The following is a 26,951-nucleotide window of genomic DNA, read 5'->3' on the forward strand; positions in this document are numbered from 1 at the left end:
CTCACCCGCATCAGGTGATACCCTGCTAGGGTAGCTATTGGCTCGTGTCTCAGACCTTCCCCGAGGTGATTTAGAGGAGTGACTTGCACTCTGCACGTGACCTCTACAGTAAGCTTCCATCCAGTCATTGGTTGGTGAAACTGCGGAAGGCACTTATATACCATCAAGTATTGTAATATACTTCGATCGTGGTGGGAATTGTATTCAATATTTTTCATAACTCGAGGTATTTCTAATGCAGAATAGACCTAAAAATTATTAATTGTCAAAGTTGTGAACGCCAACTTAATGTGAATTTACACCGACTTTAATCCAGAACGCCGGGGTTTATGGAAATGCGTGCAGTTGATTCCCAGTGGTTGCTGGGAGACCTTCTCTGTCAGTTGTCAGCTTTTAATGACACAATGAAGGTGGCACGTCTTACTTTCGGTGTGTTTCTCTTAGAACCATGCAGATTTTTTTTTTTTTTTAAATTAAAAATGCATCAGGAAGATATGGTACTTAAATTACTCAAATTTTGTTATATTACAGATTTCATATTGCATGTAGTGTCACTCCTTCATGTTGGATACTCTGGGCAAGCATCTCTCAGGATATTCTGGTTGTTTTAATTTCAAACCTTTCCAAAATATTTGTATCCCCAGATGTGCACTGTCACGGCATGAGACATGTCCCTCATCTTGCATTGTGGTTATAAAAAAATATATATTTCAGTGTCTTATTGTTAAAGTAGAAGCCATAGCTTTAAAGACGGTTAGAACCAGGTTAGAACCACCTGGCTCCTACTTGGAAGCATGTGGAGAAAAAGAGGGGGAGGAGACGAGTGGAGGAAATGAGAGAACGAGGAGGCGTTTGGAAAATTGGGACAGCTTATCTGCTTTTCAACGTCGACTGTTGATGAAATTGCCCTGTCATGAGGATTATTTCTTGGTGAGCCTACAAATAGTCCCATAGTGATCTTATACATTAATGTGGAGGTGTTATATTTGAGAAGAGTCAATTGCAATGTGAGACAAATTTCCTATTTTTTAATTTTTAGCCTATAGTACTGGAGCTCATGGGCATTAACAGATAATCAGCAAAAAAGTACGAGCCAGCCAGGAGTCGAACCTCGAATCTTCTGATCTGTAGTCAGAGGCGTTATCCATTGCGCCACTGGCCCACCCATGTGTTTGGCTTTTTTGGCAGTAACACGCACCCTGATTGGCCACAGTATTCTAGGTAGCAACGTGGCTCTCGATTGGCTATTTCCTTCCGATTCTCAGTACAAATATGAGCTATGACAGGCAATACCAAGCAATCCTAGGACTGTGAAACACATTGTCCACTTCATGCTTTAAGATATTATTTTAAGAGGAATTTCTAGGAATTATACATTGCCAAAATAGTACGAATGAATCTGGGTAACATGGAGAGAGTACCTATCTTGTTGGGAGGAGCCAGTTTAAGAAGCATCATGAAAAAAAGTCCACTCTGCGAAAGATTGTTGATCTGTCTGGGGGGAGTTTCTGCCTCTCACCCAATGAACGCTGGGATAGGCTCCAGCATCCCTGTGACCCTGACCAGGATAAGCTGGTATAGATAATGGATGGATGGATGGATGGATGGATGGATAAAAAATTGCCAAAATGGTACTGGTGAATCCCTGTAACATGAAGAGAGCACTTTTCTTGTTGAGAAATGCCAGTTTAACAAGCACAAGGACTGGATCTCTATCAGAGCTGTGCTCATGGAGTGGTGTTGTATTTAAAATGAGTAAATTGCAACATGAGCCAAATTTAATATTTCTACCTTTTTAGCCAACAGTACTGGAGTTCATGGATATTAAAATCTAATCACCAAAAACAGACGAGCCAGCCAGGAGTCGAACCTAGAGTCTTCTGATCCGTAGTCAGACGCGTTATCCATTGCGCCACTGGCCCCTGCGCATCGTCCACATTGTGGCAGTGACACACACTCTGATTGGCCGCAACATTATTTGTAGCAATGTGGCTCTGGATTGGCTATTTCTTTCCTATTCTTAGCGCAAATATGAGCTATGACAGGCCATTCCAAGCAATCCTAGGACTGTGAAATATGTTGTCCCTTTGATGCTTTCAGTTACTATTCTATGTGAATTCTAGGAATTATACACAGCCAAAATGGTACTGATGAATCCCTGTAACATGGAGAGAGCACCTTTCTTTTTGGGAGACGCCAGTTTCACAAGCATAATAAAAAATTCCCTCAGAACTTATTTTGCATCAAGTACTGGATCTTTGTCAGAGCTGTGCCCAAGCAGTGGTGTTATATTTAAGAGCAGTCAATAGCAACGTGAGCCAAACTTCTTATTTTCCCCTTTTTAGTCAATAGTACTGGAGTTCATGGGTATTAACAGATAATCAGCAAAAACAGACGAGCCAGCCAGGAGTCGAACCTGGAATCTTCTGATCCGTAGTCAGACGCGTTATCCATTGCGCCACTGGCCCTTGTGCTGTGTTCATGTTGTGGCAGTAACACACCCCGAGATTGGCCACAGTATTCTAGGTAGCAATGTGGCTCTCGATTCGCTATTTCCTTCCAATTTTTAGTACAAATATGAGCTATGACAGGCCATTCCAAGTAATTCTAGGTCTGTAATATGTATTGTCCATTTCATGTTCAAGTACTACTTTATGTGAATTCTGGGAATTATATATTGCCAAAATAGTACTGATGAATCTATGTAACATGGAGAGACTACCTTTCTTTTTGGGAGACGCCAGTTTCACAAGCATAATAAGAAATTCCCTTAGTCAGAACTTATTTTGCATCAAGGACTGGATCTTTGTCAGAGCTATGCCCATGCAGTGGTGTTATATTTAAGAGCAGTCATAGCAACGTGAGCCAAATTTAATATTTTTCCCTTTTTAGTCAATAGTACTGGAGTTCATGGGTATTAACAGATAATCAGCAAAAACAGACGAGCCAGCCAGGAGTCGAACCTAGAATCTTCTGATCCGTAGTCAGACGCGTTATCCATTGCGCCACTGGCCCCTGCGCATTGTTTACATTGTGGCAGTGACACACACTCTGATTGGCCGCAACATTATTTGTAGCAATGTGGCTCTGGATTGGCTATTTCTTTCCTATTCTTAGTGCAAATATGAGCTATGACAGGCCATTCCAAGCAATCCTAGGGCTGTGAAATATGTTGTCCCTTTGATGCTTTCAGTTACTATTCTATGTGAATTCTAGGAATTATACACAGCCAAAATGGTACTGATGAATCCCTGTGACATGGAGAGAGCACCTTTCTTGTTGAGAGACGCCAGGTTAACAAGTATAATAAAAAATTCCCTCAGAACTTATTTTGCATCAAGGACTGGATCTTTGTCAGAGCTGTGCTCATGGAGTGGTGTTGTATTTAAGATGAGTCAATTGCAACGTGAGCCAAATTTAATATTTTTCCCTTTTAGTCAATAGTACTGGAGTTCATGGGTATTAACAGATAATCAGCAAAAACAGACAAGCCAGCCAGGAGTCGAACCTGGAATCTTCTGATCCGTAGTCAGACGCGTTATCCATTGCGCCACTGGCCCTTGTGCTGTGCTTATATTGTGGCAGTAACACACCCCGAGATTGGCCACAGTATTCTAGGTAGCAATGTGGCTCTCGATTCGCTATTTCCTTCCAATTTTTAGTACAAATATGAGCTATGACAGGCAATTCCAAATAATTCTAGGTCTGTAATATGTATTGTCCATTTCATGTTCAAGTTACTACTTTATGTGAATTTTGGGAATTATATATTGCCAAAATAGTACTGATGAATCTATGTAACATGGAGAGACTACCTTTCTTTTTGGGAGATGCCAGTTTCACAAGCATAATAAAAAATTCCCTCAGAACTTATTTTGCATCAAGTACTGGATCTTTGTCAGAGCTGTGCCCATGCAGTGGTGTTATATTTAAGAGCAGTCATAGCAACGTGAGCCAAACTTCTTATTTTTCCCTTTTTAGTCAACAGTACTGGAGTTCATGGGTATTAACAGATAATCAGCAAAAACGGACGAGCCAGCCAGGAGTCGAACCTGGAATCTTCTGATCCGTAGTCAGACGCGTTATCCATTGCGCCACGGGCCCTTGTGCTGTGCTTATATTGTGGCAGTGACATGCACCCTGATTGGCCACAACATTTTTGGTAGCATGTGGCTCTCGATTGGCCATTTCTTTCCAATTATTAGTGCAAAAATGAGCTATAACAGGACATACCAAGCAATCCTAAGACTGCAAAATGTGTTGTCCACTTGAAGCTTTAAGTTACTATTTACAGTGATTTCTGGGAACTATATATTGCCAAAAATGGTACTGGTGAATCCATGTCACATGGAGAGAGCACTTTTCTTGTTGAGAAATGCCAGTTTAATGAGCATAATGAGAAATTCCCTTAGTCAGAACCTGTTTTCTCTCAAGGACTGGATCTCTATCAGAGCTGTGCTCATGGAGTGGTGTTGTATTTAAAATGAGTAAATTGCAACGTGAGCCAAATTTAATATTTCTACCTTTTTAGCCAACAGTACTGGAGTTCATGGGTATTAAATCAATGCCAATGCGTCTAGCTGAACATAGAACAACATAACACCTGGAACAGCTATCCAAATCTGAGAAATAACGATAAATTGTTGTAATTGTAATGCAGTTCGGTAGGTTTAAACCCGAGGTTTTGAATAAGATTGCAATCCACAAGAGAGAAAGACATGTGTTTGTTTAAATTAAGTTTGCACACATTTAAATTATTTATTTATTTATTACTGTACTACCAGGAGCAAATGTACTGTATTTTTGTAACTGCCCGTGTGCTTAGAGAAAGTTTCGAGTCGGACCCATTTAGGTGACGGCCCGACTTCTGGTCACAGACAAGTAGTGCAGGCTAAGGGATTCCCACGTTAAGAAGATATATAGTTTTGTCAACTGTAGTTTGAAACTGTGTCATCTATACTGAATACTATTATTGGAACTACTACGCTTATGACAACTTTACTCAACCTAGACATGAAAACAGAAAGGGAGGAGAATATTCCGTAATCAGTTATCCACTCGCGCGAGTCTTTCAGCCAGAGATGGCAGCGCTCAGGGGTCGTTGCTTTTACGTCTTCTGTCAGCAACCGATTATACAGAAGACTAATAACAGAGTGAGTGTCCTTCTCTTCCATGTGTATTAAGAAAAAGAGTGAATGGAGAGTAGTCTGAACTGGGTTCTGGAAGCGTTAACCAGCTTGCACATCGCACTCATACGCCAGCCGCGAGCGTTTCCAAGCCGACGAGAACGCATCCACCGATAGGCACGTGTAACTGTGCAGATCGGCTTCTCTTGCGGTGATTACTCGCCCAAACAACCAGCATCTCTGGTTGTTTTAATTTCAAACCTGTTTTAAGTATTCGTGTCCTCAGATGTTTGCTGTCATCCCATTAAACATGTCCCTCATCTTGCATTGTGGTGATTATTTATATTTCACTGTCTTATAGTTAAAGCAGAAGCCATACATTTTAAAGGCTGTTAGAACTAAGTTCCTTTTTGAAGTTTTCTTATCCTCATCAGTTAAAACAAGCAGGTTCTTTTTCCAGAATAATAAAATGCATGTGTGTATAGCTGCTGGCTAATTTTCTTTTTTTAATTTTGTTATTGTATGGAGTCAGGCATAGTGTCCCATATGAAGTAATATTTGACACGGAATAGTTTTGGTATGTATTAATTATTTTTTTTGCTTCTTTAGTGGCAGAGTGTGGCGGCAAGTCTTCAGATGCAAGACTTCCTAAATGGCGCCCCCCACAGGAAGCACCCAGGTGTGACGGCCTTGAAAAGCATATCCCTTCCAGAGGACCTGCAGAGAGCTGCCTTGTCTGTCATACATGGTGAGGGACGCACATTGATGATGTCATCAAAATCAAAACATTTTACATGTGCACACACTCATGCACACAGACACATTTGTGCATTCAAGCACACACAAATATGAGCACGCATAGGTGTACACGTGCAAAACACACACAGAAAAATATGTGCACGTGCACACGCATATTCTGTAATGAGGACGGTGTGCTGTGTTTTCCCGTCCTGCAGGGGCAACAATGAGCAGGCTGGCTGACAGGTCACACAGACTCACCAATTTCCTGTGGAGCAGGCAGAGGCAGACGGAAGACTCGGCGCTGCGGAAGAAGGCAATCACTCTGGAGAAAATCTTCCGGGAAAGAGAGAAGGAGAGAGACAGAGGTGGGGGGGTTGGGAAGACAGGGAAGAAAATGGGGAAAGGAGGGGGGGAGTGGAGAATTGATGGGTTTTGGGCTTCGCTGCTCACAGATTCACAGATTTTTGTACACATGGCTGGCATGATGTGAATGAAATGGGCATCTGCAACAGTGAGACAGGGGAGAGAGAGGAGTGAGACAAGAGAGACAGTTTTGAGATGGGGAAGAAAGGATCTAGGTGTTGTGCTGTCGCAAAAAGTATCGATTATAGATCAACAGAGGTTGTATCAAAGTCATACACTACATTTGTCCGATGACACTTAGAGTATTGTGTGCCGTTCTGGGCAGTGCACGAGAGTCATAAAAGCTCTTGGAAAAAAAGCACAAAGAAGGGCAACTAAATTGGTTCCCGGAATGAAATGTTAAAGTTGTGAGGGAAGATCTTATACTGGGGTGTTTAAGTCCAGGCTTAGCGCAGTACTGGGTATTCTCCAGTCTGTAGATAAATGAGCATAGATGGGCTACCAACCTTTTCTTGTCATGTGATCTTATTTTCTCTACATGGTTAATGTATGGGCTGATAAAAAATGGCTCATTTTGATGATGTAAGCATGAGCGGATTGATACAGGGGCTCATTTTGACGATGTAACAGTGGGTTATCAGCTGATATGGGGCTCCTTCTTAAGATGCAAATATAAGCAAATCAAATGCAGTATGATCGATGGTTTCTTTAGAGATGAGCCAATAAAAGTCCACTGGCTCTTATAGTATGGGACATACCCACAAGGCAGATTAATGACTCTGCACAGAATCTTCCGGAAAGTAAATAACTGCGTGTTCGTCTGTGTGCGTGCAGATGGAGACCCCCAATTTCTGGAGACTCAAATTCAGAAGAAGGTTTTGTCAGAACTGAAGAAATCGACGTATCACTGGACTCCACTGAGGTACCTGTGTTCACTGTGCAAACTCTGATGGTAGATCCACTGGGATGGCAGTGTCGTCTGTTATAAAGGTGTGTGTGGAGGAGTTCAGTGTCCAGGCTTTCTGGCTTTCATTTGAGGCTCTCGACCCAGCACCCTTATTGACTGGATGTGCGTTTACCCTTGCTGGACCTCATTCACAAAACCTTTCTTAAATTATTTTCGCTTTTGTTCTTAAAAAATGTTCCTGCAAATAACCAATATGCGATTCATGACTCATGTGCAGACCTTTGTTTCTGTGCATATTCCAGGTGTGTGAGGTGATGAATGCTGACTGTTTGTAAATTTTATGCACAATCCTGTTCATGTTGTTAGCATAAGGAAACAGCCATGAACAAATACAGATAAGAAAAAAATGATGAATGCCAAAAGGTTCTTGGAAACGGTCTTACACGCAGTTTACGATCAAATGTGATCGTACGCATGTTTTGAACGCATGAGGCCCGCTGTCTTTACTATCACTGTACAAACTCTGCCTGTCAGTGTGACGTCTGTAATTGTTGTGTGTGTTTTTACGCTGAACTACACTGACTCTCTCAGGTATGATGAGGACGTTGCCATGGTGTACTTGGCTGCCAGGGTTGCCGGGGGTTACGCCGCTGTGAGGAGAGCTCTGAACGAGGTGAAGTATCTGCGGATGTATGAGAACGCAAAAAAAAAAAACCAGAAACATCAAGGTTTAATTCGCTAACGGGGATTTGGGCCGCCACACTTTTTTGGGGATTTCTAAAAAGTGGCATCATTCGACAAAAGGGCATAATTTCTTCTCTCACCCTCTGCAGATTAAGAAGAGAGATGCGACTTTCTCTCCTCACTCTCTGCTGGACTTTGGGTCCGGTGTGGGAACGGTTCTGTGGTGAGGAGTGTGTACCTATTAACGGCTCGCCTTGGCTCTGTGCTGTGGTGAGACGGCTGTAATGTGTGACTGCAATAGAGCAAGGCTGCTGACTCTGCTTTGTGTGTAACTGTGCTGTAGTGAGGCTGTGCTATGGAACGGCTGTGCTGTGATGTGTGCCTGTGTCTTGTTTGACACTGTGTTTTAGTGAGAGTGCTGTAGTGAGTAATGTGATCATGCTGCAGTGTGACTGTGCTCTAGTGAGACTGTGCTGTCGTGAGACTCTGCTGTTGTGCGTAATTTGATCATGCTGCATGGGACTGTGCTCCTGTGAGACTGTGCTGCAGCGAGACTGTGCTCCTGTGAGACTGTGCTCTAGTGAGACTGTGCTGTTGTGTGTAATGTGATCATGCCGTAGTGAGACTGTGCCCCAGTGAAATTGTGCTGTAGGGAGACTGTGCTCCTGTGAGACTGTTCTGTAGTGAGACTCTGCACCAGTGAGACTGTGCTCTAGTGAGATGTGCTGTAGTGAGACTGTGCTCTAGTGAGTCTGTGCTGTAGTGAGACTGTGCCCCAGTGAAATTGTGCTGTAGTGAGACTCTGCTCCTGTGAGACTGTGCTGCTGTGAGACTGTGCTCTAGAGACATGTGCTGTAGTGAGACTGTGCTGTTGTAAGACTGTGCTCCTGTGAGACTGTGCTGTTATACTCCTCCTCCAGGGCGACACACACGCTGTGGGGTGACTCTCTGGGGGAGGCTGTATGTGTGGACAGCTCTGGGGCCATGAACTCACTGGCAGACCGGCTACTCAGAGGTATACACACACACACACACACACACACAATCTACAGACACTTGCGCACACACACACACAGTCTACAGACACTTGCGCACACACACACACACACACACACAGTCTACAGACACTCCCGCACACACACATTCCCGCTCACTCTCACACACACACACTCTCTACAGACACTATAAACACTCCTTCTCCTTGTCACACACGTAAGAACACATAAATGCACACACTAAAACACATCCACACACGTGCATGTTCACAGACCAATGGGCACATCTTTCAGTATCATAAACGAACGAGTCAGTATTTCATGTACATGTTGAGATAATCATCTTGGGTTAATGTTATAACAAGGTCATTGTGTGTGTGGTGTGTGTGTGTGTGTCTGTAAGTCTAGGAGGCATCGACACCGGAGATCCCATGATCAAACAGGTCTACTTTCGGCAGTTCCTCCCTGTCTCTCCGAAGGTAAGTGTGTGTGTGTCTGTGTGTATGTGTGTGCGTGCGAGGATGCATACGTGCGTGCGTGCATGTGAATGAATGTGAATATGAATGAGAGAAGAGAGCGTGTTGCTCGTATTTGTGTGTATTAATAAGCAGTAATTCATTTATTATCATCTTCCCACTTGTTTAATTTCACTCTTCCTTCTCATCACTTCATTTTCTGTTGGCATTCAGAATTTTGCCAGACCCAAATTCCACGCGTTGTCTTTAGCCGGAACCTTTCTGTGTCTGTCCTGGGTCCTGACAGGTGCAGTTTGACCTGGTGGTGAGTGCATTCTCTCTGTCAGAGCTGGCCTCCCAGAAGGAGAGGAGGGAGACTGTCCGTACACTGTGGAGAAAGACACACTCCTACCTGGTTAGTGCACACACCCTTCGCAAACGCTCACTTATACGAACCCACACACACACATGCGCACACAGCCACACACACTCACTTATGTAAAGATACAACCCTGACACACTCATTTGTACCAACACGCTCCCCTCACACACTGCAAACACACAACCCCACACACACACAAATACACACTTGCACTCATATCTAGCTCGGTGTAAATAGACACATATTCAGTATATTCGGTACCAGTGTCATGTAATGGTAAGCAAACCTGGAGGTTGCAAGTTTGATTCCTAGTTAGGACACTGCCATTGTGCCCTTGAGCAAGGTACTTAACATGCACTGCTTCAGTATTATAACCAGCTGTATAAATGGGCACTGTGTAAAAAATGCGAAATCTGTGTAAGTCGCTCAGGATAAGTCTGCTAAATGCCTGTCATGTACAGTAGTGTGTGTAGCATGCATCTTTAGTGTCCTGCTGCAGTAGTGTGCTTGTGCATTGGCGCTGTGTAACGGTGTTGTTGTGTTTTTTTTTTCAGGTGCTGGTGGAAAATGGGACAAAAGATGGCCATCAGATTCTCATGGAGGCCAGAGACACACTTCTAATGGTCGGAAACGAGCGTGCACGCGCACACACACACACACGCGCACACACACACACACACACGCACATGCATATATTTCCCGAAAATAATTACATGAGAATAATTGATAAGAAGAGTATCCTGGTCGTGCACACCCAAAGGCCCCCTGCTGTGGTTGCTATGGTTACTGTTACGCATAAAGCAATGGTGATGAAACTCTAAAGTGACATCATTATGTTCTTGACCTATCGCAGGAAGAAGATAAGGTGACCTTTGACTACAGGAGACCGGCTGTGTTTGCCCCGGTGTGTATGACTTTGAAGAGTTACTCACATGAGCTGTGTATTTTTTTAACCCTGGGGAGTTTTGACACCAGTGTGAGGAGCTCGAAATATTCAGTACCAGAAGAATTATTTAAAAAATGGGATTCAATGTAAGAGAAGCCGAAGAGCCAGTTTTGGATCTGATTGTTAGAATTACCAGACCTTGAATCAGTATTATGGAGAGACACTACTAGGCTGGTGCAGACAGGTTTGTGTATTATTGCATGTTGAATATGTACTCATACTAAATGGAGATGTTAGCTACAGAAAATGAACATGTGTTCACGTCAATGGTGATGTAGCTACAGTAAGTGACTGTGTTTATGCTAATGGGGATGTAGCTACAGTGGGTATGTGTGTGTTTATGCTAATGGTGATGTAGCTACAGTGGGTGTGAGTGTGTTCATGCTAATGGAGATGTAGCTACAGTGGGTATGTGTGTGTTCATGCTAATGGAGACGTAGCTACAGTGGGTGTGAGCGTGCTTTTTGTCTTGATTTTGTATTCCTCAGTGCCCACACCAGTTGACCTGCCCCAAACTGAAACAGCACCCCCTGCTGCCCTGCAACTTCCCCCAGCCCTACCGCCCCCTACCGCTGCATGGGGTAAGAGAACCCTGAGAGTGTGTCTGTCTGTCTGTCTGTCTGTCAGTGAAAGATGGGAAGACTCTGCAGTGGAGCTGAATAAATCTGGGATGGGGGATGAATATTTTGAATAATACGGAGTACAGTGGAAGAGAGGGAGAATTGAAAAATTGAAGTGTACCCTCTCCTCCTCTCCCTCTGTCTTTTACTCTACGTTTTCAATTCAAGATGCTTTATTAACATGGAACAGATGAGTAAATATTAGTAAAGCTTAACGTACAGTTACGTTAGTACCGGAGACTTCAAACAGTGCACTATAACTCACTGTCCTGTGCTCTCTCTCTCTCTCTTTCTCAGAGCGCCGATCGTGAAATAGAAAGGTTCAGTTACATGATTCTGACACGGGCGGGGCCAGGGGCGGGGCCAGACTGGGCGCGGCTGACGGGCCCAGTGCTCCGCAGGTCCCAACACGTCCACTGCCAGCTGTGCTGCAGCGACGGAGAGCTCAGACGGGTCGTCGTGACTGCCCACCGAAACGGCAGGTAAACAGCATGCACCTGTACCACACAGGTACAGAAATACTGCTCTCACCTGTAACACACAATACTGCTCTCACCTGTACCACACAGGTACAGATATACTGCTCTCACCTGTAACACACAATACTGCACGCACCTGTACCACACAGGTACAGAAATACTGCTCTCACCTGTAACACACAATACTGCTCTCACCTGTACCACACAGGTACAGATATACTGCTCTCACCTGTAACACACAATACTGCACGCACCTGTACCACACAGGTACAGAAATACTGCTCTCACCTGTAACACACAATACTGCACGCACCTGTACCACACAGGTACAGAAATACTGCTCTCACCTGTACCACACAGGTACAGAAATACTGCTCTCACCTGTACCACACAATACTGCACGCACCGGTACCACACAGGTACAGAAATACTACTCTCACCTGTACCACACAGTACTGCACGCACCGGTACCACACAGGTACAGAAATACTGCTCTCACCTGTACCACACAGGTACTCACCTGTACCACAGGCACAGAAATCCTGCTCTCACCTGTACCACACAGGTACAGAAATACTCTCTCACCTGTACCACAGGCACAGAAATACTGCACGCACCTGTACCACACAGGTATAGAAATACTGCTCTCACCTGTACCACACAGGTACATAAATACTGCTCTTGCCTGTACAACTCAGATATGTAAATACTGTACTCACCTGTACCACATAGGTAGACAGTGCTGCAGTAATCTCTGGTTTGTTTTTTGTCTCATAGAGATATGTACCGCTGTGCCAGAAACAGTGATTGGGGTGATCGCCTGCCAATCATCCAGGCAGAGGAACACACCCCTGCAGAATGAGGAGCCAATCAGAACGTACCGCAGTGCAAAAGACTTTACTTTCAAAACTCTGCCTTCACCCCCACTCCCAGTTACCCAGTCAGAGAAAGACACTGGCCTGTTCCTTTAGGTAACCAATCAGGGGCAGCCAGGGGAGTGAGGCTGGGTGAGACAGGGAGCCGGCCTGCAGGGCTCTTTCGCAGCGCCACCTGCTGGAGTGGAGGATAACCTGAGGCAAGGGGGCAGAGTATGTTCAGGATGTCCCATGTTGGGAGGTTATATTCCTGACTTCCCGTCATGTCACTTTCCATACACGCAGACACACAAACACACACACATGCACACTCACTCCTGCTTTCTACTGACATCACAGTCCACAGCTCAACTGTTTCACTCTTGTGTGTGTGAACAACCAATTAAATGTGCATATAAATATGAGCTGTCTGTGTTCATTTAAGAAAACACCAATACACACACACACACACACACACACCTGTGCCACACAGGTACGCACAAACATACAAGGTGTACACACAGATTACTGCCAGACAAAGCACAGTAAGTCCCCAGATACAGAGATATGGACAGTGACACTGACCACCGTGTTGGAAACACTGTTTATTGGATAGCGAAGGCAAAATGAACACTCACAACTTGTGGTGATTCATGTTCCACGTGTTCAAATTTTGCATCCTAAGAATGGCAGATGTTCCTTAGATGGAAACCTGGAAATGGTGGTTTATAGATCCTAGGCCACAGCATAGAAAGCACCTTTGCACCTTTATACATTTACTCATCTGCATACGTACTTCAGCACTTTTTCATCATTTATTTTCTGAAATTTTAAATCTGCAATTTGTGCTGAGACCCTTCTGTAGTGTGTAGGTTTATTCTCTAGCAGCCCTCAGCATGAATAACAGCTCTCTCCTGCCTGTAGCTACAGGCAAGTATGTCTTTAAAATGCACTTTAATCAGGCATCCAGCATTAATCAGACAGAATCAACACTCAAATCAGACAACCAACATTAGGTACCTTCACATGCCCTGGTTTACTGCACACACTGTCAGATTCACAGATTCGGCCTAACTACCCGCAAAACCAAGGTTTGGCTGCTCCAGAACCAAGGTCAAGCATCTCCATGCAGAACACAGTCACACCTAACCCCACCAAGGGGCCGGTGGTGGAGTTCAGGAGATGTCATTGTGGAGGTGGTGTTGGGGTGGAGTCAGCGGAGTTGTTGGCAGGGTTGAGGGCGTGGATGTGGATGGGCCAGTGGGGCTGTGGGCAGGGTCAAGGCTGTGGTTAATGGAGCCAAGGCGGTTGTCGGTGGGATTGAGGCGTTTGTGGTTGTGGTGAGGGGTTTGTGGGAAGGGTTGATGGAGTCTTGGTTGGGAGTTTGAGTGGGGTTGTAGTTGGACTGAGGTGTTTGTGGGAAGGGTTGATGGAGTCTTGGTTTGGGTTTCAGCGGGGTTGTGGTTGGATTGAGGTGTTTGTGGGAAGGGTTGATGGAGTCTTGGTTGGGAGTTTGAGTGGGGTTGTAGTTGGACTGAGGTGTTTGTGGGAAGGGTTGATGGAGTCTTGGTTCGGGTTTCAGCGGCGTTGTAGATGGATTGAGGGATTTGTGAGAAGGGTTGATGGCATCTTGGTCGGGAGTTTGAGCAGGATTTGGGTTGGACTGAGGTGTTTGTGGGAAGGGTTGACGGGGTCTTGGCGGGGTCGTGGGTGGAGTTAACAGCAGCGTTGAACCCATCACGGGCCAGGTAGCGGGCATCATCTCCCAACTATCTCCCCCAGGGCGGCACGCAGGTCTGGGTACTGGTACTCGTACCCTGACTCCAGAGTCCTCTTGGGCGCCACCCGCTGGCCCTCCATGAGCACGACGGCCCGCTCGGCGCCCATCAGCGCCCGCATGATGAAACCGGGCACGGGGAACAGGGTGGGGCGGCCCAGGGCCCGGCCCAGGGCCTCGGTGAACTCCCGGTTTGTGTTGAGGGCGGGGGCCACCCCGTTCAGGACCTCCGGACCGTCAGCCGTGGGGGGGGCAGGAGGGGGGGCCTCCAGGGAGTGGGCGATTATTCCCGCCAGGTCCGAAACGTGGATCCAGGGGAAAGGCTGCTGACCCGACCCCAAGGTGCCCCCCAGTCCCAGCCAGAATGGGGTCAGCATCTGCTTCATGGCTCCCCCGTCCCGCCCCAAAACCGCCCCTGGTGGAGGATGTTCGGGAAAAACAAAAATCCCCATCAGTGAAAATGGAAACACATGCTGTGATCTGACCTGGGTCAAATATTTTTATACTTTATATATATATATATATATATATATATACCAGCCCCCCTAGCATTTGAGTCGTTCACCCTGATCTAAAGTATTTGAGATAAACATATCCCCACTATTTCCCCCAAGTCTGTCCCAGGACACACACACACTCCTGCTCTCACCTGGCCTGATCACCACCTGTCTGGTCGTCGCGGCGACGTCGTCAGAGAGACGTCCCGCTTCCTCCCACTCCTTCACCAGCTGGGACAAGAGGTCAAAGGGCGTCCACTCGCTGTCCTCCGTGTACAGGGCCGTCTGGCTTGGCTTGTAGCACGCTGAGTTGAGGCATGGAAACCTCTGAATTACGTCTCCACTTTTACATTTCATTCGTGATTACTGAGCCCGTGTCTGACCAGCAAAACCCCCCAGTGACATGAAGATCTGACGTGACAGGAAACGATCACTCCAACTCGGGCTGAGTGATATAGCGCAATGACAATTTTCTCATGCAATATAACAGACATTTGTCTTTTTCTCTTTAACTATACCTGATGCGGTAGTAAACACGCAAACTTCAGAGGCCGTGGGATGCTTACTACCACATCTGGTGTAATTGAAGAGAGAACTAAACGAAAGGGAACACAGTACATAGTGCCGGTGATTCCCATTTCATTCGATAATTATCGTTGCGCTAAATCGCACAGCACTAGCTCAAATGCTATACAATACGGCTGTGAGGTGTTTTAGCAGGTGCCAGTGAGGCTCACCCACACCAGTGACCAGGACCCACGACCGGGGGGGCGTGGGGGCGGAGCTTATCGCCCGGGCCAGAGTTCTGGTCGTATCAATGCGACTGGAGAACAGGTCCTTCTTATAACTCTCATTCCACCTTGAAGAGTGTGAGGGGCAGAGGGAGCGGAGAGACGGAGGGCGGGAGAGAGAAAGGGAAGGAGGAATAGAGGAACAGATCCGAGAGAGAAAGAAGAGGAGGGGAGGAATCGAGACAGAGAAGTTGAAAACATTTTTCAAAAAAATGCAGCCCCACACTGCGGTTCATTGTGTACTACATGCATGACACACAGCAAGAGAGAAAAGGCTGTGTTCTGTACTGTGGTGTACACAGGTGAGCACAGCACACAGGTGAACACTCCGTACAGGTAAGTATGCAACACTTAAGTATGTGGGCGAGTGCAGTACCAGTAAAATTAGTTAAACCTGGAACGCACTTTGGTGTCATCACCATGACTTGACCTTTGACCTTATACGTATAGCGAGCCCACGGCCCCATGGGAATGTTCTGAAGCAGTGTGTGCCCTCCTTCCTTTCCTTGTGTCACCGATCTAAAAGACAACTGACCGGAGCCGTCTGTGATCCATAGGTCAGGTGAAGGACGCAAGTCTCACCAGCGCAGGGGGTTCATGAGATTCTCTCCGGCCAGATTAACAGCGCCCTCACATGGTGGGAGGCCGTCGGCGTCCAAATCATCCTGCAGTCAAACACAGGAGGGAGGGCAGGAGTGAGGGAGAGATTGAACGAGAGGGATGGAGTGAGAGAGAGATTAAGTGGGAGGGATGGAGTGAGAGAGAGATTAAGTGGGTGGGATGGAGTGAGAGAGAGATTAAGTGGGAGGGATGGAGTGAGAGAGAGATTAAGTGGGTGGGATGGAGTGAGAGAGATTAAATGGGAGGGATGGAGTGAGAGAGAGATTAAATGGGAGGGATGGAGTGAGAGAGAGATTAAATGGGAGAGATAGAGCGAGAGATTTAGTGCGTGAGAGTGAGATATGGGCTAAGTGAGACTGAGAGAGAGATGAAGTGAGTGAGATCGAGACATGGAGTGAGCGGGAGTGTGAGAGATTAAATGAGAGAGATTGAGTGAGAGACTTAGTGGGTGAGAGTGAGATATGGACTAAGTGAGATAAAACAGAGATGGAGTTAGAAGAGAAGTGAGTCCGTCTGCTTCTCTGGGGGTCATCATACCCATGTGATCCTGTCAGGGCCAGGCTGGCGGGAAACTATGGTGACCTCGTGACCTCTCTTGCGCAACAACCGGGTTAGCTCTCGACCCACAAACCCAGAACCTCCACCTGCATCAAAACAGTCATCATCATCATCATCATCATCATCACTGCAAACCCAGAACCTCCACCTGCATCAAAACAGTCATCATCGTCATCATCACCACTGCAAACCCAGAACCTCCACCTGCACCAAAACAGTCATCATTCCTTCATCATCATCATCATCATCATCATAACTTATTGACAGGAAGCCCTGAGAAACAGCTGTTTATGAAACGTGGTTTAACAGTATTATCAGTGGTGTGCAGTCAGGGTAGTTACATTGCCTTCACTGCCTCACCTGACTTCACTCATTTCAATGCACAGAAAGCATTCATACTGATGTCTCTGTGCCCAAAAAGCAGTTCCCCTATGCAGAACATAATTGTAAAATAGGCTAAATGTTACTGGGCAATGATACAAAATAACATAGATTTTTTGCTGACTTTTGATGAGGTCTGAGGTGTGTAGCATACCTACCCTATTAATGATACACGTCGGAGCTGTACAGGTTAATTAATGTACTCGTTTCGTTACACAGATATGGATACATGATCATCTCAGTCAGATACCGACCCATCCAGGTGATACACAAACTAGTGGGTCTGCACACATTTATCCTGTATTAATGACTGCTCGTGAACAAATACAGCGCTGTTTAGCCACTATAGCTTTATGAATGCTGTTACCAATAACATGCAACGCGTTAACCCTGTAATGTCTATGCTATATAGTAATGCTAGTCAGTGGAAATGCGCTTGACAACAGTGCGCATGCGTCCAAAGCCGTGCCGTTAAGAACTCCTCCATCGAAGGTTATTGTCAGTGTGACAGTGGTGCGACCTTCGCGAAAACATGCACCAATCGCACATTAATGCAATCACAAGGTTGCAGTAAACTGTACTTCCAAAACGGTGATGGTGAACGACAGCACGCTGATTTGTTATTGGCTAACTAGCTAAGGCACAATTACCTAATGCAGCACCCAAGCAAAAAGTTTCATGCAAAATATATCACTGAGATTCCCAAGGTGAAGCAACGTTTTAAGCGACATAGCTACCTATAATAACTCTCATTCTGCCCGTTTCAGCTTTCCTGCCAGCACGGGCGGGTATTATGAGTGAACCAGACGAAGCTTCGTTCAGTTGTCAGCTCACGTTGAATATCATTCAACTTCCGTACTGAAACAGCCACCGAACTGTGGAAACGCAACAAAGTCACATGGTACTCGAGGAACTACAGAAATTGAGGGAGTGTACCGCCATAGCTGTAAGGGCAATACTAATAACTGAATTAAATAATTCTGGTAAACAAGTATGTGAAGAAATATAGAATGTAGGATTTTCCAAACAAATATAATAGTTCCCTCTCCACCAGGTTTGTATTGTAGTATTCCTATGACGTCTTAAAATATTTATTTATTTATTAGGGATGCTAATGGCAGACCTTTTAAAATAAAATATTGTCTTTCCGCTGGTTACTGCGTGAGTCCAAGATCAGTAGAGTGAGAGCACCCGCAAGGGGGGACGTGTATCGGACCACTTCAAACACCAACGTATTTAATTCATATTTATTTGAAATAAATGAAAGCCGTTAACGGACGAAAGGTAAGTCCGTGAAAGTACACATAATAAACTGTCTAAATGTCAAAAATGTCCTCGTTTACAATATTAACTTTTTCACGTAGAACGAACTCGGAATTCCTAAATTGCGACGATGAAAATAAATTTCACGATGATCGCTCACGATTTACAACAGAGCTGTCCTAACGGCTATTTTGCTTCCGGTGACTAAGGTCAAGTCAGACAATCGGTACCGGTCTTACAGTCTCTGGTACCGGTACGGGTTGCTGAAAATGCCGATAAGCACCGCCTTTTCTCATATTAACCTTAAATATACAAATAAATGTGTCTGAGAAAATTTCCTATCCCAACGAACGGCGCAGGAAGTTGTTCTGCTCTCGATGGCTGAAATTGCGGATACTGACATTCGCTTTTTGACAGGCTATATTAGTCTAAGTCTAGTCTAGTCGAAATGAATGATGTTTTAAAACACAATGGCTGTCTAATACATTAGACCCAATAGGCGATAAAATTGCAGAAATATATTGTTATACATTTTTTTTTCAGATGAGAAAGGCTAAAACGTGCAAGAAAAGGTGCTTGTGGAGTGAGGAAGCCATGCGTAGCGCTATTGAGGCATGCATGGAAGGGATGATGGTGAGGGAGGCAGTCAGGCTCTACCAGGTAGAAAACTTTGTGAATGCGCTTTCTCGTTTACTGCATATTTTAATTGTATTTTGGTGTGTAAAATATTTCAAGAAGTTTTAAAAATCTATATTCCCTTCTTCTCATCTTCTCAAACGTAGGTCCCACGGTCAACGCTGGCAGACCGGGTCAAAGGGAGGGTGAGCCATGGTGTAACTGGCGGACCACGGCCGATTTTATCAAAATCAGACGAGCTGTCCGTGGTCCGCTACTGCCAGTATATGGCAAGCCATGGCCACCCTCTCAGTCGATCGCAGTGTGTGGCATTTGGCACATCCATCAGGTACAGAAAAAAAATCTTGATCAAGTTCTGTTCTACAGCAGTGCGATTGTTCCTGTGCCAATACGTCTGTTTGTATTGCTGCCGATTACACTGAAATTCCTACCTGGAAATTAAGTAAGTAAATCTCATCTCGTCACCAGGAGGGAGAGAGATCCACAGGCCAAACCCCTCTCCCGGACCTGGTGGAGAAACTTCCGCCGGCGTCACCGTGCGGAGCTCACTATGAGGACGCCGAATATCATTGATAGAGGTAGAGCCATGTGTGCCAGGAAAAAAAAAAACATACCACCGTATGCAATTAATAAAAAGCAGAAAGCGCAATGAAACTATGCATCCATTCATTGCTTTTTTCCCCCTTCAGTAACAGAGACACAGCCCTTGCCGTCCTCCTCTGGTGAACCAGCGCTTGCCAGGCCCATGACACCACCCACAGGTGATTATGCTTTGGATTAACAGTATGCAGCATATTACAAATATTTCAGTAATATGCTTCCTGTGAATTCGGCATGTGATGGCACAGGAGAAAAAATTCATGTTTCCTCTTCTTTTTCTCTGTAGACAGCACATCATTAAATTGGGGGGAAAGCCTCAGCCGATGCTGTGGCTGCGGCAAGGCTGAGCCCCCTGGCGAAGATGGCATGGTGGTGTCATGGGTTGCCTGTAAATCCTGTGAGCGCTGGTTCCACTCAAAATGTGTCGGCTGGCATGAGGAGGAAGAGGAGCAGGACAAAAAATTTCTTTGTTTTTGTTGCCCCGAAAGTTAATTTAAAAAAATTCATATGTACAGTTATTTATACATTTTTAGCATTTGTATATTTTTACATGTAAATACATTAAAAAATTTTATTTTAAATTCTTTTTTTTCTTATTTCACTTAGAAAATGTAATTAACCTAAATTACAGATATCAGGCAGTAAAGTAGACATTATATTGCCAAGAGCCAAGAAGGCCATGATGTAATTCCTGTACAGCAGGCCATGCTTGGCTCTTTACCATAATGTGTTTTGTATCATTGTACTTTGTATCATTATCTTGATGTTGCAGCTTGTAATGCCCCCTAGTTTGACTTAGCATAGGTTTGGTCAGCGTAATGTTTACTGTGTGAACTGGACTTAATGTGCTCATGCCTATGAATAACTTACAAAATGAGTATTGTACCTTATCAGACCTGTGTTTTGTAGTTGTTCCAGTGACCTTCGGTATGCACTTATTGTATGTCGCTTTGGATAAAAGCGTCTGCCAAAATAAATGTAATGTGTTTGCTATCATAAATTTAATTTATAAGAAAATGGTACAGGGCTGACACATGAATGCTAATCTGCTCGAATGTGCAATTTGAGGCTTTGATGGAACCTGAGAAAAAGTCAACAGAGAGATATGTGTGAGTCAAACGAACAGCTTCTTTAGGTGAGCAGGTCCAAACGAACTGGTTCTCTTAGATAGAACAGTAACATGCTGTACATAAATAGGCAAGAGTTTGAATCGGTTAAAAGACTTTGAATAGCCATTGCTCGTAGGAAGCACAGATAGAGCATGTGATGCAGAATGCCATTTGGGACACAGTTTATGAAGCTAATTCTCTTTCAGGTGAGCACACCAGCGTAGATTAAAACAACATTGTGTCAGCATTTTCAGAAGCTATTTCTCATTTTATGGTCAATTTTAGTATGGCGTTGTTTTTTCAAATACTATTAATAAATACATTTATTTTGAGATTTGCAGACACCTTATATACTATATATAATCCTTAGTATAGATGTAATATGAATTACTGTCATTATCAATAAACAGTATTTTTCTACAGCAGACAATACAATATAAGTGCACAATAACGAGGATATATTTTGTATCAATAATAACTGAACACGTTAAAGTTCAAATGTCTGAACGTCCGCAGTACTATCTCGGTAGACAACTTTATGCATTTAACGTTATAACGCATTTATTGAGAACTGTGCTTCCTGCAGTGGCAGAGCTGTTTACCCTGCGCGAGCGTAGGTATCCGGAAACGCAAAGCAAACACGTGGTTTGATTAGAAGATAATAAGAGACGCGCTGGCCATTATCCGGTCTTTTCACCCAACCTCGTGGGTGAGAGGGTAGTGTAGGCGCTATACAGTTCTAGATAATTGAAGTTGAGCAAAATAGCTTACGGCATGGCACATTTAATAGTGATTTCTTCCCTCTTTACTACACACTACTTTACTGCTTTAACCTGTAATTCGTAATGTTTGTTGTTGATGGAATCAAATGGTCCAGGCCTTTGTAAAAGACGTAATTATTTGCTATAGGCCACTAGTGAACTGGCAAGCGACATGTATCAAAACGGTAGTTCTCAAATGTATTATTTTACGTCTGCGGACTGTGTTCACTTGTTCTTATTATGATAGATTTATCAGCTCGAGTTGCTAACGGTAGTTAGCAGGCTAACTGCTAAATGGCTAGCGTTTGTCTGGCCCGACATCACAAAGGAAACGAGCGTGGTAAGTACATTTTGGATTAACTCGCTAAAGAATGATTTATGCATTTTGTTTGGTGTGTGGTTCAAGGTAAAGAACGGGAGTAGGCTATAGAACGTGTAACGATAGTCCACGCTTGTTCTCGCGGTACTTTTATTTTTTTATTTTTAAAGCTAGGATAGCAGGTGCATAATCGTTTCCAGATGTGGTAGTCTTTCGATATGCTGTAAATTATAGGCTTCTGTAGGAGCCAAAACTGCGGATTGGTTTCAGGTGGAACAAACCGCTAACACTGCGCAAAACAAATTTTTTTGCCGGCTATAAACACCGGATGCTCTTGCAAAAGGCACATGCACGTAATTGCACCTACCAAGTGGTTAGACAAGGCACCGAGTATATTAGCGGTTTACCTTAGTAAAGACCACGAACATCTCCAGTTTATCGTTAATTTGACGTTTTTGGCGTCCTGCTTATTTAGTGACCGCGTACGCACAAGGCCCGGAATGATGAGCTGCATGTGAGTCCGTGTTTCAGATGATTTTCGTGATTATTATTCACTGCACTGACCGGGTCTGGCCACCAGGAGGCGCCACCGCTGCCTCCCATTAGCGGTTAAGCCAATGTAAATGTGTAAACGTCTGAACATTAAAACACTTGTTTGCAAAATATTAATGCTGCTGATTTTTTTTCCGTCCTCTGCAGACTGACCTCCAGCTAATCTGTTCATCCGGTAAGTTCCTCTCATGGTCCCCATGCCAATGGTGCAAATGATGTAGTTGCTGATCAGACGGACACAGTGACTACAGTGTTAAGTATTTAGGCAGCAGGGATCAGCAACTCGCGGTCCTCGAGGGCCAAGAACTGCCAGTTTTCCACCCTCCCTTTGCCTGGAAGTCAGGTGTGAAGACAGTCCGGCCAATCAGTAGCACTAATTACCCTGGAGAAAAGAAAACCAGGGCTGGATTTGGATTCGAGGGCCAGAGTTGATGATCCCTGAGGGGTTTAATATAACGTCGGGGGTGACTCTGCGAGTGCAGTGCTGCTTCGTGAAATGGCTGTGCGTAAGCTAGCCCAGTGTGTGACTTTTGCAGTGATGAGTTGCATGTCAGTCCGTGTTTCACCTGAGAATCCTGTGATTATGCACATGCACTGAGCAAGTCCCGTGGGCAATGCGCGCAGCTCGCGAAAAACCGGAAAGCCGCGTCGTACTTAATGTCCCCTCCTTTCTCAGGTGCTGGGGTCACCCTGGTGAGGAGAGTCTGCCACAGACTGTGGGGGAAAAACCAAGACAAAGTCACTGCTGGTGGAACGAATGTTAAGAGAACAAACTGGTGGATCTCATTGGGGGTGATTTTTGTTCATTGACTAGTTGTTATTGGTATATAAATAAACGTCATTTAAAAAAAATAAATAATTGCTGTGATTCTGTGGAATTATTGCAGTATTCACAATACTGCCCTCCCCCTTCCCCTGGGATTTTATATCAGTGTGAAGGGGAATGTAGAATTGCAATGTATTGAACACCCCCCCCACCCCCCTCTCCTAACCCGAACACATTATTTAGGCACGTGGACTGAAGTTTGTTTTATTTAGCTGCTGAAGACTGTCACTATGAAATGTTATACTGTGATCTAATCCAGTGTTTCTCAGTTATGACATGGCTATTTCTAGCATAATGTGGCTTCAATGTAAATAAGAATTTGTTCTTAATGATTTGCCTGGTCAAATAAAGGTGAAATAAATAAAAAAAGGTAAATCATCCTTCAATAGATGTAAAAAGTCAAATTAAGAAATTAGTATCTTAAGAGTTAACGGCTCATTATAATCCGGCACTTATGGTTGGAGCAAAAGGCTGCATATATACAGAGGGTCTCCTGGACCAGGGTTGGGAAACGCTGACCTAATCTATGAGTGGATCAGTGTTGGTATGTGCTGCCAGCTAGTTTATTTAGCCAGGGTAATCGGTGGGGACAAAAACCAGCAAACGCACCGGCCCTCCACAACCAGAATTTCCCACCCCTGCAATAATGGTGGCTGAGAATGCTTCTACTGCCCTGGTGGCCGTTATTCAGTACGAGCCCGCATTTATCCAGATCTACTTCACCTAAAGGCTTATGCCGTGCATCGGACGGAGTGTAGCACAGTGGGTAAGGAACTGGACTTGTAACCGAAAGGGTACTCTGCCGTTGTACCATTGAGCAAGGTACCTAACTGAAATTGCTTCAGTATATATCCAGCTGTATAAATGGATACAATGTAAAATGCTATGTAAAAGTTGTGTAAGTTGCTCTGGATAAGAGCGTCTGCTAAATGCCTGTAATGTAATATTAAGCAGAGGCTGGATTACTCGCCAGTGTGACAACCGACCGAGACCTCAGTACATTAACCTACAAAACCAGTGCGTATACATTTTCAGTGGATAAGTTTGTGACGACAGTGTATAGTGGGGTAAATAACTTTGTGGCCCTAAACTAGTCAGAACGTTTTTATCCAAGAGGATGTGAGGTGCTGTGGAAAAGGACTGTGAACGCCCTGTACCCAGTCATAATTCAATAACTCCCTTACTGTACCTTCATACCTGGTCATTATTGGCTGTTTGATTATCCTCCTGCTTTCCACTTCCCCAAAAGTGATGGTCTGACAAAATGAAGCCAAAACATCTGGTGTACTAGGTTATGTACAAGTCCACTGCTCAGTGAAGTCTCTGCGGTTGGATGAGAAGATTGCATGGCCATGTACCTTCACGTTCATGTTATAGATTTTGCTGAGTTGTTTATACCGCTCCCAGTACCAAAAAAAACACGATTTCGTAGTCGGCAGGATTCGAACCTGCGCGGGGAGACCCCAATGGATTTCTAGTCCATCGCCTTAACCACTCGGCCACGACTACATAGAAACAAAATTCTGCATTTATTTTATATGGTGCGTAGAAAAAAATTTAACTACGATCCGCTCGAAGAATTCTGGAATGCAAAACTCGAAGTCAGTTTTCCATCGCTGTCAATTACCAGTAGCGATTGTGACACCAGCTCAGTTAAGAACATTCGATCACATAATTGAAATCATAAATCTTACGGGGTTAATACGGAATACGTTTGACAATACAGTAATGCACTCTTAATCGTAAATCTACTTCTGGCGCCCCTCGAAATTTGTCGCAAATATTGCGTTCAGTTTAAGTAATGGGTTAAAAGGGAGTCATACCAGAAGTGGGGTTCGAACCCACGCGGACATACGTCCATTGGATCTTAAGTCCAACGCCTTAACCACTCGGCCATCCTGGTGCGAACGTCCACCCCCTCACTACGTGCTGTTTTACTCTGATATAATACCTGCATAAACGACAATCAGATAATTCACCCGAATCGCTTCGATACTTCGATAGCGAGCTACTTCCGTGATATCACAGGAAAACGACGCTGCCCTTCTCCCTCTTCCACGGAGCGTTTTAGCGATGGGTGTGGGAAGGTGAAACGAATTGTTAGTCCAAAAATAAGAAATTTGCTACATGGAATCTATGGGGTAAACGTAACCGCACATTATTACAGGTGAGCGGCAGATACGCGGAATTTCGAAGCTTTCTGTAGATATGAGAAGCACAAGACAGTGACTGTTGCACCCCTGGTGTTTCTTCCGTCCTCTCACAGGCATTCCCAGGCACGTACGTACGTACACGCAGGCGCATGCTCACGCGCACACAGAGTACGCACAATCACAGATGCTGCCACACAGGTCTCACACAGTAAGCATATTTATTATAAAAATACATACAAAACAACTTTTTTGACATACAAAAGATTCAGGCATATAAACGGTATCAGAGTCAAAACCAAATGACAAATTGAGCAAGAAATATTTACAATTCAATAAATACTCGGTTGTTAAATAGATGCAGAGTGGAGGAAAGATTGTCTCTCTATGCTTGTACACGTTTACTTAATTGCGCATTTATGAATTCATTCAAATACCTAAAAATGCGAGGCCCCGACCCCGGCTCGTGCTCCCATGGAAACGACCGCTTTGTCGAAACCACGAAGAAGACTGAATTCTGATGCCAAGCACGTGGTTGTATCTTTTTCTCATACCCGAAATTTGGCAAAGAGGAAAAACGCCCAGGACACACAACAGGGGACAAACGAAAAGGTTACCCTATTGCACCATGTGTCGGTCTGTCAGAGGAAGGGGGGATCTGAAAGATTGTCTATTTTTATTCACCGTCTGGTGTACACATCATCACAAGCCTGTCAGTTTCTTCTTTTTAAAAAAATTTTAAACCAGGATTGGGAGTCACCTCTGCAAAAGTGGTGTTTGTTATCTGTACAGGATCACAAAGTTCCCCTCTTGAAATGTAAAGCTTCAGAGGGTCTATTCACCTGCACAGGTATGATCGACATACCTGCGAAGACGCGCACCTGCAGCCATTTCATCCACGCAGACTGGCATTCCCCGTTCACGGTGAACGAAAGGCCGCTGCTTTTTGGCACTGCACACATTTAAAAAAAAAATATTTCAAATGAGTTAATCAAGATCAAGCTAATTTTTGAAATTAAATAAACCTCTCGGATGCAAGACAGTGGTCTGCCCCTCTTGCCGCCTTGTGAATGTAATTATATGTTAATCATGTGGTTCATTACAGCTGTCTGTCTGGCAGAAACTAAATCCAGCAACAGATCAGACAGTAGACATATGGCAGAGTCATTAGGGAGTGGACACGCCCCATCGCCTGCCAATTCCCACCCCCCCCCCCCCCCCCAACCCAACCCCACACATCTCACATGGCAAGCCCCACTCCACCCAACATGGCAAGCTCCGCCCACCCCTCCCATCTGTCCGTCATAGCAAGCCCTGCCCTACCCCACCCATCGCTCACGGCAAGCCCCGCCAACCCCACCCATTGCTCACGGCAAGCCCCGCCCACCCCACCCATCTCTCATAGCAAGCCCCGCCCACCCCACCCATCTCTCATAACAAGTCCCGCCCACCCCACCCATCTCTCATAACAAGCCCCGTCCACCTCATGGAAATCACTGGTTCTTCTGAACACACTGAGGCTTGGGTAATACTACACTAAGCTTTGGCACACAAAAGA

The 26,951-nt window shown here is 44.8% G+C and overlaps 3 protein-coding genes, 1 long non-coding RNA gene and 9 other non-coding genes across 19 annotated transcripts; 4 read left to right on the forward strand and 9 right to left on the reverse strand.

Annotated features, from left to right (window-relative positions):
• Positions 1-1,089: 1,089 nt before the first annotated feature.
• On the reverse strand, positions 1,090-1,162 carry trnac-aca. The gene has a single exon. It is a non-coding gene; the product is annotated as a tRNA-Cys (tRNA).
• Positions 1,163-1,849: 687 nt separating this feature from the next.
• trnar-acg lies at positions 1,850-1,922 on the reverse strand. The gene has a single exon. It is a non-coding gene; the product is annotated as a tRNA-Arg (tRNA).
• A 473-nt stretch (positions 1,923-2,395) lies between these two features.
• On the reverse strand, positions 2,396-2,468 carry trnar-acg. The gene has a single exon. It is a non-coding gene; the product is annotated as a tRNA-Arg (tRNA).
• A 474-nt stretch (positions 2,469-2,942) lies between these two features.
• Positions 2,943-3,015, reverse strand: trnar-acg. Its single transcript has one exon. It is a non-coding gene; the product is annotated as a tRNA-Arg (tRNA).
• Positions 3,016-3,487: 472 nt separating this feature from the next.
• On the reverse strand, positions 3,488-3,560 carry trnar-acg. The gene has a single exon. It is a non-coding gene; the product is annotated as a tRNA-Arg (tRNA).
• Positions 3,561-4,031: 471 nt separating this feature from the next.
• On the reverse strand, positions 4,032-4,104 carry trnar-acg. Its single transcript has one exon. It is a non-coding gene; the product is annotated as a tRNA-Arg (tRNA).
• A 748-nt stretch (positions 4,105-4,852) lies between these two features.
• Positions 4,853-12,977, forward strand: mettl17 (methyltransferase like 17). Of its 2 annotated transcripts, none has more exons than XM_035428320.1 (14): positions 4,853-5,153; positions 5,736-5,874; positions 6,083-6,232; positions 7,065-7,152; positions 7,729-7,810; positions 7,971-8,044; positions 8,742-8,836; positions 9,225-9,295; positions 9,579-9,686; positions 10,208-10,276; positions 10,507-10,557; positions 11,088-11,180; positions 11,517-11,701; positions 12,476-12,977. In XM_035428320.1, the coding sequence occupies exons 1-14, from the start codon at positions 5,082-5,084 to the stop codon at positions 12,558-12,560; spliced, it is 1,362 nt and encodes a 453-aa protein (XP_035284211.1). In that variant the 5' UTR covers positions 4,853-5,081; the 3' UTR covers positions 12,561-12,977. The 2 variants fall into 2 exon arrangements, with proteins under 2 accessions (XP_035284211.1, XP_035284212.1); XM_035428321.1 differs by lacking the exon at positions 4,853-5,153 and adding an exon at positions 5,194-5,337.
• A 160-nt stretch (positions 12,978-13,137) lies between these two features.
• Positions 13,138-23,107, reverse strand: sdr39u1 (short chain dehydrogenase/reductase family 39U, member 1). 2 transcript variants are annotated; one of them, XM_035429441.1, is made up of 7 exons: positions 18,301-18,380; positions 17,915-18,052; positions 16,776-16,882; positions 16,200-16,282; positions 15,564-15,685; positions 14,979-15,131; positions 13,138-14,744 (listed from the first exon to the last, which is right to left on the reverse strand). In XM_035429441.1, exons 2-7 carry the CDS (start codon positions 17,928-17,930, stop codon positions 14,311-14,313), a joined length of 915 nt encoding a protein of 304 aa, XP_035285332.1. In that variant the 5' UTR covers positions 17,931-18,052; positions 18,301-18,380; the 3' UTR covers positions 13,138-14,310. The 2 variants fall into 2 exon arrangements, with proteins under 2 accessions (XP_035285332.1, XP_035285331.1); XM_035429440.1 differs by lacking the exons at positions 17,915-18,052; positions 18,301-18,380 and adding an exon at positions 22,984-23,107.
• Positions 18,061-20,535, forward strand: LOC118233646. Of its 5 annotated transcripts, none has more exons than XR_004766543.1 (6): positions 18,071-18,231; positions 18,984-19,100; positions 19,223-19,404; positions 19,545-19,654; positions 19,766-19,837; positions 19,963-20,535. XR_004766543.1 is itself a non-coding variant. In XM_035429447.1 (6 exons), exons 1-6 carry the CDS (start codon positions 18,438-18,440, stop codon positions 20,166-20,168), a joined length of 711 nt encoding a protein of 236 aa, XP_035285338.1. In that variant the 5' UTR covers positions 18,332-18,437; the 3' UTR covers positions 20,169-20,192. The 5 variants fall into 5 exon arrangements, 3 of the variants coding, with proteins under 3 accessions (XP_035285339.1, XP_035285338.1, XP_035285340.1); XR_004766544.1 differs by having other exon boundaries at positions 18,080-18,123; XM_035429447.1 differs by lacking the exon at positions 18,071-18,231 and adding an exon at positions 18,332-18,461 and having other exon boundaries at positions 19,963-20,192.
• LOC118233649 lies at positions 21,461-23,273 on the forward strand. The gene is made up of 3 exons (XR_004766545.1): positions 21,461-21,886; positions 22,565-22,592; positions 23,094-23,273. It is a non-coding gene; the product is annotated as an uncharacterized LOC118233649 (long non-coding RNA).
• Positions 22,945-23,022, forward strand: LOC118234776. Its single transcript, XR_004766720.1, has one exon. It is a non-coding gene; the product is annotated as a small nucleolar RNA SNORD126 (small nucleolar RNA).
• A 1,397-nt stretch (positions 23,274-24,670) lies between the features above and the next one.
• On the reverse strand, positions 24,671-24,752 carry trnas-aga. The gene has a single exon. It is a non-coding gene; the product is annotated as a tRNA-Ser (tRNA).
• Positions 24,753-25,063: 311 nt separating this feature from the next.
• On the reverse strand, positions 25,064-25,146 carry trnal-uaa. The gene has a single exon. It is a non-coding gene; the product is annotated as a tRNA-Leu (tRNA).
• Positions 25,147-26,951: the final 1,805 nt, after the last annotated feature.

This window comes from Anguilla anguilla, chromosome 8 (assembly GCF_013347855.1).
Source record: "Anguilla anguilla isolate fAngAng1 chromosome 8, fAngAng1.pri, whole genome shotgun sequence".
Lineage (NCBI taxonomy): Eukaryota > Metazoa > Chordata > Actinopteri > Anguilliformes > Anguillidae > Anguilla > Anguilla anguilla.